The 13,277-nt window shown below is 49.6% G+C and overlaps 2 protein-coding genes across 2 annotated transcripts in view; one reads left to right on the forward strand and one right to left on the reverse strand.

Moving 5' to 3' along the window:
* Nucleotides 1-1,597: 1,597 nt before the first annotated feature.
* Nucleotides 1,598-13,277, reverse strand: part of LOC127686086 (putative testis-specific Y-encoded-like protein 3) — a 255,675-nt gene continuing 243,995 nt past the window's right edge. The window contains exon 2 of the transcript XR_007977986.1: nt 1,598-1,608. The gene's annotated coding sequence lies outside the window, so the exon portion shown is untranslated. The remainder of the gene's footprint in view (nt 1,609-13,277) is intronic.
* The window catches only part of Ttll9 (tubulin tyrosine ligase like 9), a 31,793-nt gene continuing 24,073 nt past the window's right edge, over nt 5,558-13,277 (forward strand). Inside the window, exons 1-2 of the mRNA XM_052183955.1 lie at nt 5,558-5,633; nt 12,764-12,875. Coding sequence (XP_052039915.1) covers nt 5,578-5,633; nt 12,764-12,875 — 168 coding nt within the window. The 5' untranslated portion in view covers nt 5,558-5,577. The remainder of the gene's footprint in view (nt 5,634-12,763; nt 12,876-13,277) is intronic.

Genomic DNA, 13,277 nt, shown 5'->3' on the forward strand with positions numbered 1-13,277 from the left:
ACTCACTGAAAAGGTTGATCAGGGAAGGTAGGTGGGTGTGCAAAACCAGTTACGTCTGTTTTCTTTTCTCCCTATAGAATCAAAGTTCCAAGAGCCATGGAGTGTCAAAAGGAAAAGAGCGGTGCGTGACCTCACTCACTACATACAAACAGGACTGCCCTCCCTGCCTCCCACTTGCTTCTGTCTCCCCTTGTGACCCATGCTGACCTTGAACTCAGGATGGGTTGCTCCACGACACCCTGGTCATATTTCCATTATTTAGTTCAATAATTATGATCGTAACCTTAGTGACCTTATGAAACAGTTGTTGAACAGCTGTTGCAAGTCAGGCCTTGGACCACCCTCCCCGCCCCTGTACTGTGTCATCAAATCGTTACCACCATCCTTGAGGTAGATCCTGCTAATGTGTCCACTGTTCAGATGGAGAAAATGAGAAACTCAGAGAAACCAAGTGCCTCCCTGGTTGTGGAGAGTGGCTGGTTGGACTCGGGAACCACTATTTGGTCTCATTAGTCCTACAAACCCAAGGCTTGCTGTGCACACTGGTACCCTCCTCTCTGACCCTCTGCATCCATATCAGCTCGGGCTCCACACTGGGCACCTACTAGTCTGCTCTAAGCACAACTCACCTGGACCAAGTGGGAGAACAATGCTCTGTTACTGGAGATTTTCCTGATGTGGAGGGGTTTGCACTGTGCACATTGTAGCCAGTGTTTCATTTTTACTGTTCACTGAGGTTCGTGGACTGGACCCCCTGGTGAGGAGATGTGGTGACATCAGGTGGTTCTCTCAGGGCTGCTGCAGCTGTTCCTTCTCTCTCTCCATATGTTTGGTTCTATCTCATCAGTGCCAAGTCTCTGGCTCATACAGAGAGACCCAGATCTTGACCCCGAACTTGAATACCCACCCTAACAAAATCAAGAACACTTTAGTCTTCTTTAAGTGTTCCCACATATATATATATAGTCCCACATATTTGTGTCAGGATACCTACCAGTGAGAAACTAGTAACACCATGGCCAATCAGCGAATTGCATTTCCTTCCCTCCTAGGACGAATCAGCAAGAGTGCTGCTACAGAGGTTTGATGTCAGAGCTTCTTGACTGTGCTGGTTGGGTGTGGGCAGGCGTGGGCGTGGCGTAGCTGTTACAGCTCCAGCCTTTGAGTCACAATCCAGACCCAGAAAGCTTGGCATGGTTGTCCACACTTTGTTATTTCAGACCTACTGAAGCTGAGGCAGAAGGATTGAGAGTTAACGTTAGTTGAGCTACACATGTGCCTATCTTAAAAAACAAAACAAACGGGGGACTGGAGACATGGCTCAGTGGTTAAGAGCACTGACTGCTCTTCCAAAGGTTCTGAGTTCAAATCCCAGCAACCACATGGTGGCTCACAACCATCCGTAATGAGATCTGACACCCTCTTCTGATGTGTGTCTGAAAACAGCTACAGTGTACTTACATACAATAAATAAATAAATCTTTTTAAAAAAACAAAACAAACAAGCAAAAACCCAAGGGACAATAACAATGAAGACAGGAATAGGTGTTGGGGTGGGGTATTCCGGGCACACCCCTTATCATTTCCCCCCCAGAAACCCAGCCTTATCTTATTGATCATAATCGTGCCATACGGCCAACCCTTACAGCTCAGGAGCTAGGGATGTGAGCTGCCTGTTGGTATCGGTTCTCCTCTGCATCCTGCTTCTGTCGCAGAAAATTACATTAAAAAAAAAAACCAATGAAAATACAAAAATTGTAGTTTCAGTATTGATTAGTGGGGCTCCGAACATGTGGGGCACTTCCACGCTGTCTCAGGCTGTCCTGGGCCTTTCCCTAGAAGAGCCTAGACATGAGGATTATTACTGGTTCCCTGTATACGCCTTGGGTGTGTCCCCCAGTATCACATGTCACGATAAAGGTATATGAAGATGGTTTCAGGAAGTGAGGCGAGCAGGGAGGGCAGTGGCGTGGCTGAGGCCAGCGGGCTCTCTCTGCCCAGAGTGTGGACCCTGAGGCAGAGCTGGGAATCAGCCTCCAGATCCAGGCACTGGCTGTGTGCTGGTGAGAGAGGGAGGCTCACTCCTCACTGAGCCCGAGTGACCCCCCCCCCGGGGTAAAGATCCAGGTGCTGAGGGGGAAGGCCCCCTGGTTGGCATGGACAGAAGTGGAGAACACTCAAGGGATGTGGGCATGCTCCCACAGTGCTGTTTCCATAGCAAATGTCAGCAGTCCGTCCCTGACGGAGGACCTGGGTGTGTTTCTGAGAACACACCCAGGTACATACTTGGATAAAGCACTGAATTCAGAGTATTTGTAGGCTCAGTTTTAATAGAACTGACTTGTGAATCAGCCAATGGCTGCTGCTTCTCAGTGTTTAGGGACTTGCTGGTTTCCTATGTGCAACATATAGCCAGTGGTTTCTTTGTTGGTGGTGATGATGGTTTTGGTTCTTTAAGTTTGGTTGGTTTTTCGAGACAGAGTTTCTCTGTGTAGCCAGAGCTGTCCTGGAACTTGCTCTGTAGATCAGGCTGACGTAGAACTCATTAGAGGTCTGCCTGCCTCTGCCTTCAGAGTACTTAGATTAAAGGTGTCTGTTACCACCATCATTCAGCATTTTATTTTTTTGTTTTTGTTTTTCGTTTTTTTTCGAGACAGGGTTTCTCTGTGTAGCCCTGGCTGTCCTGGAACTCACTCTGTAGACTAGGCTGGTCTGGAACTCAGAAATCCGCCTGCCTCTGCCTCCCTGCTTTTAATAGGCCCAATCCCTGCCCATTTACCCTCCCATTGTAACAAGGCTCCCAAATCTTAGCACAACTGACTCCATGTTGGAAATGCCACTCAGGCTGTTTAACTTAGCATACAGATAGCACCACATGCCAAAAATGACCTAACCCATCAAAGTTCATGGTTCTGGGAAAGTCTCTAAATGTTCTAACCTTGTCTTTTGACTTCTGTGGGTGTCTCTATGTAGCCCCCACTCCTGCTTTCAGACCAGGCTAGCCTCAAACTCAGAGATCTCCCAGCTTCTGTCTCTCAAGTGCTAGAATCAAAGGCATGCCTTAAAAAAATTTTTTTTTAGTTCAAATATATTCTGATAAAGGATAAGAAGAAAATCTATCTCATAAAGCTATGTAGCTGGAAAAGGGAAGACCATGTCCCCTGAAAGAGAGATGGGAACTCCCAGGAACACTCATGACCTGTGACCCTAAGGGGATCAAAATATGCATCTGTTATGGTTTGTCTATCTGTCCATCTGCCTCCATTCCCTCAAACTGGAAGTTTAATCCCCAAAGTCTAGTGTTGATATTAATTTGGTTATTTAGAGGTTGAATAGCTGAAATGCCTTTTTTGCTTTAGTCTATATTATCATGTGATTTTTTTCCTCTTGAATCTGTTACTGTGATAAATTACATCAATTAGATTTCTAACACTGAGCCTGCTTTGCCTACTGGAAATACACCACTTGGTTATGAGGTATAATTATTTTTGCATTGTTGAATTTCCTTTGATAGTGTATGTCTATGAACGTGTGTGTGTGTGTGTGTGTGTGTGTGTGTGTGTCTGTGTGTGTGTGTGGTGATGGAGATATACCCAAGCTCTCACACATGCTAAGCAAGTACTCTGCTGCTAGCCACACCCCAGCCCCTGGCCTGTAGCTTTGTTTTTATGTTAACTGAATTTCACTATCAGATTACACTAGTGTCACAGATGAGTCTGGAAGCTCTCTCCCCTCTTTCTTTCTTCTTTCTTCTTTTTTTTCTGGATGAGACTGTAAAACAGGTGGCATCCTCAGATCCTCAGATATCCCAGGGAATTAATTCTCCAGTGGAACTAGTGGGTCCAGGTACACCTTTTGGAGAGACTTTCACACAATAGATTTGATTTCTCTAGGAATACAGCTACTCAACTGTGCTTCACACCAAGAGAGCTGTGGTAGTCTGGGCTTTCAGGAACTGTGTCTCTCAGCTGTCATGCTTGAGTTTGCGAAGGTGCTAGCATGCTCTTACTGTGGTCTTGGTGTCTGCAGGGTCTATAGTAGCACCCATTTTGTCCCACCTGTGGTAATAGTGTCTTCTCTGTGTCAGTATTGCTAATAGATTTGTCAATTTTATTAGCCTTTCAAGCACTTCAGTTTTATTGATTTTGTCAATTGTTTCCAGTGGTATTGGTTAATAATTGCCTGCCTTAAACATCAGCCCAGATTGGGATATAGGATACAGTAGGATATATCCCCACACCTACATAGAGAAAGCTCAGGCTCCCCTGACCCTAGGCACTCTAGGGAGATGAAGGTCTCAGCCTTGTATCCCTCCTTCTCTGCACCATCCAGTGACAGAGCCAGTGCTGGGGTACATTGAGGCACCCTCATGAGAAGTGAGGGCTCACCACTTGACCTTTGCCAGCACCCATGGAGGTAGACAACAGGTGTTCAGTTGGGGTTTCATCAGAGTGAAGCCATTCTACTCTGGAAGGCTGTTCTGTCTTGGGCTTCCCTAGGCTGGAGAAAGCAGTCTGCTTTTAAAAGTTGTTTAGGGTCTGTGCCCATTAGCATCTTGGGATGCGTGCTTGCTGGCCTTTTCATTTCCATATCTGGGGCGTAGAAAGGCAGGAAGAGCACCAGGGATGTCACAGTGCTATCCCTTGGGTCTGGGTCTCTAGCGAGCTTCCTTGCCTACCATTCTTTCTTCTTACATTTGCTTTATATATAATGTTTTGGGTTTTTAGTTGCATTAGTAGGAGGAATAGGGAACAGTGCATCTGTTCTGTCTCCCCAGCCGAATGCCAGGGAAGGGGATCTGCAAACACTTACCACGTGATATAAGAACTGAGTCACAGCACACTGGAGGCAGCCAGACCCTGCCTAGCACACAGTAGAGACTGGAGAAATGTTAGCTTTATCATCTTATTTTAGGCTGGCCTCAAACTATGTAGCCAAAGATGACCTTCAACTGATCCTCCTGCCTCCCACATACTAGGATCACACTATTTTTATTATTTATTGTATGTGCATGGATGTTTTATCTACATGCAAGTCTGTGCACCCTTTGTATACTTGGCATCCACAGAGGCCAGAAGAGGGCACTGGAATCCCCTGGAACAGGAGTTAAAGATGATTGTGAGCTGCCATGTGGGTGCTGGGAATCAAACCCCAGTCCTCTAGAGGAGCAGCCAATGCTCTTAATCACTGAGCCATCTCTCCAGCTGTATTATTGTTGTTGTTTTGAGACAAAGTCACGTTGTGGTCTAGGCTGATATCCACACGGCCTTGAATCATGGCATTCCTCCTGCCTCAGCCTCCTGGATTACAGGCATCCAGTATCTGCTTAGTTTGCTAGTTTTCATTGCCTCACAGATGCTGAGAGGCTCAGCTTGGCTACTCTAAGTATTGGCAGGCGGTGGTACCAAGCTCTCAGACTCAGCACTTCTGGCTGTGGCTTCTGCGCAGGGAGCTTGGCTTTTCTTCCTCCATTTTGTCGCAATCCTTGAAGACATCCTAGGAAAGTCACTAAGCATAGTTTTTGCTGCCCTATCTTGCAGAGAGCAGAGAACGTTAATCCGGTTCAAGACCACACTCATGAACACGCTCATGGATGTTCTGCGCCACAGGCCGGGATGGGTGGAAGTAAAAGAGTAAGAAGTCCCCTCCTTCCTCCCCCTCAGCCTTTCCCCTCCCTCAGCCCCTCCTCTCCCTCCTCTCAGCCCCTCCCCTCCTCTCAGCCCCTCCCCTCCTCTCAGCCCCTCCCCTCCCTCCATTCAGCCCTCACTCCTCCGTTTTCATCTTTGTCTCTCAGGTCTTTGTCTCATTTTGTCTTTCTCTCAGTTCCCCTTGCTAGCTGCTGTAATTTGCCCTAAGGCAGATGTGAGGGGTTTTGGGGGTGGGGTGGGTGTTTCACACCACTGTGTGCTGCATGCTTTGCTGACATCATTGCTATTGCACTTGCGCCCTGCTAGCATCTAGCCTCATGTGATGCCTTTCCAGGTGCTAGGCAATTGCTTGAGACCCTACAGCATGTGTGCTGGTTATATTGTCAACTCTACTATAGATCCCGTGGGGACAAGCCACCAGTATGTTTGGGAGGGCTTCTGTAGATTAGGTTACTCGAGGTAGGAAGACCCATCTTCACAGTAGGCAGTGCAGGCCATGGGCTGGGGCCGGAAGTGTCCCAGGTTGAATATAAAGGGGAGAAAGAGCTGGGCCCCAGCATCTGCTCTTCTGGCTTCCTGACTGCGGAGGCAATTGACCAACTACACATGCTCCTGCCACTCTGATGGGCTGTGTCCCTTCCAACTGTAAGTCAGAATGCATCCTTCCTTCCTTCCTTCCTTCCTTCCTTCCTTCCTTCCTTCCTTCCTTCCTTCCGTTGCTTGTCCAGTTTTTTGAGCACAGCAAGGAGAAAACCATCACAGCATGCAAGTGCGCCTGTAGGATCCCATCCAGGTTTTGAGTGATTTCTGCCCTCTCATTGTCTCCTGGTTCTCAGCAGAAATGAGGAGTGCTTCCTGCTGGCTGACGCTCACCAGGGACCAGCAGGCCAAGGACTGCTCTTCCTTTGCCACTAATTAGTCTGTGGCCTAGAGAGTGACCTGACCAGCTTGGCCTGCATTTCTTTTGTGCTAGGCTCTGGGGACGGTGACAGAGATCGTAATACATTGGCACATGACATTAGGTACAGTTACCGAGGGCTGAGGCTTGGCTATATGTCACAGAAACCCACAGGGGGCTTTGACAGGTCTGAAAATCCAGAAATGGCTGAGCCCTCCGCCTCAAGCTCCGCGTGTGGGGCCCATCCCCTCCCATCTATCTGTTCATCCTGCTTCCTCATGAGTGAAGCCTCATCTTTGTGACCTGCGGTGCAACTTCAGCGTTGCCTTCAAATAGCGATGGCAAGATGAGGTGACAGACGTGAGTCTGCCCCTCACAGTGTCTTTGGGACTTAGCCATTCGCCACATACCACACTGCAAGGAAATCTTGGAGAATGTGAGCCACATGTTCCCAGGTAAATTCAGGACATTTTAGCTGGGTGTGGTGGTGTGCGCCTTTAATTGAAGTGCTTGGGTGTCAGAGGCAGGCAGATCTCAGTGAGTTCAAGGCCAGCCTGGTCTCATAGCAACAGTCACAGTTACATGGTTGCAGGCTCTGCAAAGAGCATGGATTTGAGGGATAGGGGCCCAATAGCCAATCGTGCCAAAGCATCCAACAAGCAACTCATTGTGTCCCGGTCACCAAGCCTCCTAGGCACCCTGAAGCACTTAACACCAACCATCTCTTAACCACAGCACAAATCTCCTGCCTCAGATCTTCCAGACAAGCGCCATTATGATCCCCGTCTCAGTAATGGGAAACCAGGGCACGGAGTCATGGACGCGCCATCTTGAGAGTGTAGGAAGCCATGGAGCAGGGTGTGTGATTAGTGCCTGCCTGCAGTATTGGCTCGGCCCCACCCACTTCCCTTTCCATGAGCAGGGGAGGAATGAGCTTCAGGCCAGCGGGAAGATGGACTGTAACTGAGTCAGCCATTGGAAACGGGCTGCGTCCAGGCGGTCCTCTGCATCCAGACGTTCCTCTCCGTCCAGGCGGTCCTCTGCGTCCAGGCGGGCCTCTGCGTCCAGGCGGACCTCTCCGTCCAGGCGGTCCTCTCCGTCCAGGCGGGCCTCTCCGTCCAGGCGGGCCTCTCCGTCCAGGCGGGCCTCTCCGTCCAGGCGGGCCTCTGTGACCAGGCGGTCCTCTCATTATTGTTCAGTGCCAGTGAAGCTGATGGTGGTGACCGCCCTGGTTTGCCTTGGTCGTCCACTATCATCCTGGGAACAGAGTGGCCTTTCCTTCCCTGGAGCGGGGGCCCTGGAAGATGAGATAGGAGGTCAGGGGACAAGCTAGAGAAGGGGCTGGGGGAGGGGGGCTGGAGGGCGGCTCAGAGGAAAAGATACTGTTTCCCTTGCCTTGTGTCCTTGGGTCCTTCCCTGCCTCTCTGTGGGAGCCACCCTCAAAGCCTGATTCTCCACTGGCAGTCTCAAGAGTTGTCACATCAGGACAAGCTTGCAGGCCCCGGCTTCTTCACCTCTGTGTTCCCTGTGAACCCTAACCCTCAAGGACTTGTGTTTTCAAACAGAATTAGGTCTTGGTTGGGACCTTTCAGGTCAGAGTTTAGAACAGATAAGGCCAAACATGTCCCTTTCCCTGATTCCTGCCGACAAAGCCACTGTGACCACTGGAGTTGCAGGAGTCACCTAGGGAGCAGGGCAGTCACCAGGATACTTTAAGGATGAGAATGGGAAGCTAGAAGGACATCTGACCTGGCCTAGCCGTTTAATGTCTTCCTCCATAAGTAAAGAGTGGCCACATGGAATGAACATGAAGATGTGCGCATGAGTGAACTTACAGACCCGGGATAGATCCCCGGATAGATCCCCGGGTAGATCCCGGGATAGATCCCCAAGTAGATCCCGGGATAGATCCCCTGGGTAGATCCCTGGGTAGATCCCCTGGGTAGATCCCTGGGTAGGTCCCTGGGTAGATCCCGGGATAGATCCCGGTCCACTCTGCTCTGCGAGCCTTTGCTCTGGTGGGTCTTCCTTAGCTCTTCATCTTCAACTCTGGCCTCTCAGCTTCCTCTATGGCTTCCTTTACATCCATGAACCCCAGGGCCCCATCCTGCTCCCACCCTCTCCCACTGCCCCTGACCCTGCCACCCTCTCTCCTTACCCTCTAGACTTCAGCTGAGGGTCACTCAAAGGGCCTTCGGCTCCCCAGCCCCATGACTGCTTTGCAGTTCACAGTACCTCTCTGCTTGTTGCTAATCAAGCTTAGTGGAATGTTGGCAACATCTGGCCAGGTGTTTTGTCATCTCACTCCCCCAAACTGCCTCTCACTGGCACCCTGGAGACAGCCTTCACACATCCTCAGTTGCTCAGGCAATTCACAAACCCCAGGGCATGCTGGGAGCGAAGTGCTAGTCACTGCCAGTCACTGCCCGTTCTTATCCTCATGTTTCTGAAGCCTGCTGGCTGCTATCTTTTAGTGAACACACCTTCAGGAGACAGTTCTAGAACAGCTGACCGCTCCGAGCCCAGGGCAGCCACAGTAGTGACAGTCCACAGACAAAGGTCAACTGGCCACCTTTTGCCATCCCTCCTTTATTGTTTCCTTTCTTATTGGAAACTAGTTTCATCTGCCAAAAGACAAACCCTTTTACAGCTTTAGCTGGGCTCTGTGAGGTTAAGGCCAGCCTGGCCTAGTTAGTGAGACCCTATCTCAAAACAACAACAACAACAACAAAAACAACAGCAACAAGAATCAATTCCACATCGTTTTTTTTCTCTCATAGCCCAGGTTGTCTTCAACCTCACTATGTAGCCAAGGATAACCTCTTGTAGTCCTCCCACTGTCCTTTCTCTCAGACCCCACCCTGGCCTTTCGTCTGTTCTACTCAACCTCATAGAAATGGGGCTGGAAACGGGCCTTTCCTCTATCTTCTCCCCTTGTCTTTTCCTCCCTCTCTTTCCTTCTTCCCACTTTCCCTCCCTCTTCTTTTCCCTCCCTCCATGACTCCTTTCCTCTCTTTGTCCCTCCCTCTCTTCCTTCCTAAGTTAGAGTCTTGCTAGTAGCCCTGTATAAACCCATTGTGGCATGCTAGCCTGATATTCACTATGTAGCCCAGGCTAGCCTCAAACTTGTAGCAGTCCTCCTGAGTGCTGGCATTTACAGGTAAGAGCCACCTTGCCAAGTTTGCCTGGTGCAGCCATGTTGAGCATGTAGTCATCTGTGTCAGGACCTTGTCCCCCATTCCACTGCTGGAGGTGGGAGCCAGGGTCACACACTCTAGATAGCACATCGGGCCATTAACGCCCCTCCCCCCTTTCTGGCTGAGGACTATTTCATTTCATGGATGTACCACATTCTCCTTATGTGTTCACTAGCACTTGGGCAGCTGGACTGTTTCCATGCTAGGATTGTTGTAAAGTCTGTGAACATTCATGTACAAGTTTTGAGTAGATATGCTTTTATTTCACTTGGGAGAAACACCTACAAGTAAAATTGTTGGGTCTTGAGGGAACTTTGCATTTAAATTCTTGAGAAAGTGTTAAAATCATCTGAGGTGGCTTCTCCATTTTGTTTCCAGCAGCAGCATATATAACCCCAGTATTTCCACACCCTTGTCAATTATCATTATTATCCATTAAAAAAGAAGTGGCATCCAGGTCCATGTCAGCTGGGATGCTGTCTCAGTCAGGGTTTTACTGCTGTGAACAGACACATGACCAAGGCAACTCTTCTAAACGACAGCATTTAGTTGGGGCTGGCTCACAGGTTCAGAGGTTCAGTCCATTATCATTGAGGCAGGAGCATGGCAGCGTCCAGGCAGGTGTGGTGCAGGAGGAGCTGAGAGTTCTGAATCTTGATCTGACTGTAGCCAGGAGAATAATGGCTTCCACATAGCTAGAAGGAGGGTCTCAAAGCCCAGCCCCACAGTGACACACTCCCTCTAAAAAGGCCACCCACACCTCCTAATAGTGCCACTCCCTGGGCCAAGCATATTCAAACCACCATGGATGTCATTGTGATTTTTTTATTTTGGTGATTAATAGCAACATATTTTCCTGTGCATGTAGGTCACGTGTAAATCTTTACAGAAACATCCATAAAATCCTTTGGCCTGTTTAAAAAGAAACTCAGAACACAATTTAGAAGTGAAAATTTTTTATTTAAGTTTTAAAACTAGCATCCAAAATAGTTTTTATGCCTACTGCAGCCTCACATACACACTGGGCACTTTGTCATGTATTACTGTCCCTTGTGTCCCACTGCCCGCGTGTCCCGCTGCCCTGTGTTTACCGATGCCCTGCATGTACAGCCGGCACTTTGTCATTTCCTCATTCCTTGTCTCAATTCTCCATCTTGCTGGCCATTCCCCCCGCCCCCCAGCAGATCCCTTTCTGCTTTCTTGAGCCCTGGAGACAGTGATTCCTGACAGTGCCACTCCATTCCACAGGTCATTCTATCCTAGCCAGTGTGATTTATCCAGGAATGTGGCTATTAAACTTTGAAAAAAATCACTTGGAGCATGGTGGAAGTACAGGGCCCACGTGCTCAGAGACATTCCCACACAATGTCCTCTGCCAGGGACAGAGGAATTCCTCAGACTCCACACTGCACCCCCGAAGGCCAAGCTCCTGTGCATGGTTGGCTCCATCAGCTGAGAGGATCTGAGAAACCATCCCAACCCTTAGTTTTGGGAAACTTCTAACACCCGGTGGGCCTCCCTGGCCATTGTTCCCCTTGCTCTATAGAGCTCTCAGTGCTTAGCTACCTGGACATTTAGTCAGCAGCTCCTGCAGGCAGGGCAGGGTCTGCAGCAGCCACAGCGGAGTGGCTCGTCCCTTCAGCCGGGAAGCATCCACTGAAGGTCAGTGCGCATGAGCAGCCAGCTACCGTCACTTCTGCTCACACATTAGGAGCTCATTTGTGCTCTATCACAGAAGGTTCTCATGGCTTCTCCCTGTCCTTGTAGCCTGGAGCCCCTAGGTTGTAAGAGCCATTTGGGAACTACAGTAGACCATGGCGTTCTTCCAGAGTTGCTCAGCGCCAGGCCTGGCTCTTCATCACTCCAGGGGGCTATTTCCTCACTACAGTTGGTTTGCTTCAGATCCCTCAAGGCGTTTCTCAAAACTCAGTACTTGGCCATGATAGGAAAGAAAAGAGAACGAGTAGGGCGTGGTATTTAGTCAGGTTTCTGTTGTTTTGGCAAAAGATCTTCTTCCTCTTTTTTTTTTTTAGATTTATTTATTTATTTATTTAATGCATATGAGTGCACCATCAATGTCTTCAGACACACCAGAAGAGGGCATCCGATCCCATTACAGATGGTTGTGAGCCACCATGTGGTTGCTAGGAATTGGACTCAGGACCTCTAGAAGACTCAGTGCTCTTAACCACTGAGCCATCGCTCCAGCCCTGGCAAAATGTCTTCTAAGATGAATTAATTTAAAAACTGGAAAGCATGCCCAGAGCAGTAGCACATACCTTTGATCTCAGCACTAGGGGGATGGGGTGGTGAAGGAAAGTAGGTCTTTGTGAGTTCAAGGCCAGACAGGGCTATGTAGTGAGACCCTGTTTTGAAAACAAACAAAAAACCAAAACAAAAAAACCCAAAGGCTTATTTGGTTGGGGAGGCCTGGCCCACGATCAGTTGGCACTGTCCTCTTAGGCCTATAGTGAGGCTGAGCGCACGGTGGACCTCATGGTAACCAGGAAGCAAAACCAGAAGCCAAAAGCCAGGGAGGAGCTGAGGGCCAGACCAATACCCCATTCCAGCCCATGGCCCTCAGTGAGCTAACAGCCTTCTTCCGGGCCCTATCTCCCGTGATTAAGCTGTCAACATCCCAGCTTTAGGGGGACAAAGGAAATCCAAATTAAAGTAGCAAGGCAGGGGCAGAGAGGGAGGATTCTCTGTTCTACCCTACAATGCAGCCTGCAGAGGCGGCAGTGAGTACCCAGGAGGGGCTGCCTGGATGTTTAAGCAGGAAGCATCCCGCACCTTAGGAAGTAATTGAGACTGGAGCAGGTGTGACCAGTCTAGAAGTACCAGGAGGCACTCTGGGCTCTGGGTGGCAGCATCTACTGGTGCTGCAGGGAAGCTAGTCGCCGTGGCCAGCGTTCTGTCCCCGCGCCGCCCCCCCCCCATTCATGTTCAGATTCTTGTGTGCCGTGAGACCCCAGCAGTGCCTCCGTCCTCAGGTCTGACCCTTGTCTCCCTCACCGCAGTGAAGGTGAATGGGATTTCTATTGGTGTGACGTCAGCTGGCTGCGTGAGAACTTTGACCACACCTACATGGATGAGCACGTGCGGATCAGCCACTTCCGGAACCACTACGAGGTGAGCCTCCGGGCCTGTGAGGTAAGGATGGTTCTGGACCATTGGGCTATCAGTTGGAGTCCTTTGGACTGTTCCCGTTACTGTGAGGGTCTGAGAGTGGAGGCTGGTACCAAGAGCTGGCAGGAGGGCCAGCAAGATGGCACAGCAGATAAAGGCTTTTGTGTCCAAGCCTGAGGATCTGAGTTTGATCCCCAATACTCACATAGTAGAAGGAGAGACAGACTCCCAGAGGTTGCCCTCTGACCTTTGATACCAGTGGGCTCTATCGATTAAATGCCCACAATGCTAGAAAAAGGCTCAAAGCAAGCTACCCGTACCAGCAAATGTTAGAGCTCTCTAGACAGAGAGGGCCCAGCGCTGGGTACTGCTGGCTCTAAGGGGGTCTGAGGCTTTTCTAGGGTT

This window comes from Apodemus sylvaticus, chromosome 5, assembly GCF_947179515.1.
Source record: "Apodemus sylvaticus chromosome 5, mApoSyl1.1, whole genome shotgun sequence".
Lineage (NCBI taxonomy): Eukaryota > Metazoa > Chordata > Mammalia > Rodentia > Muridae > Apodemus > Apodemus sylvaticus.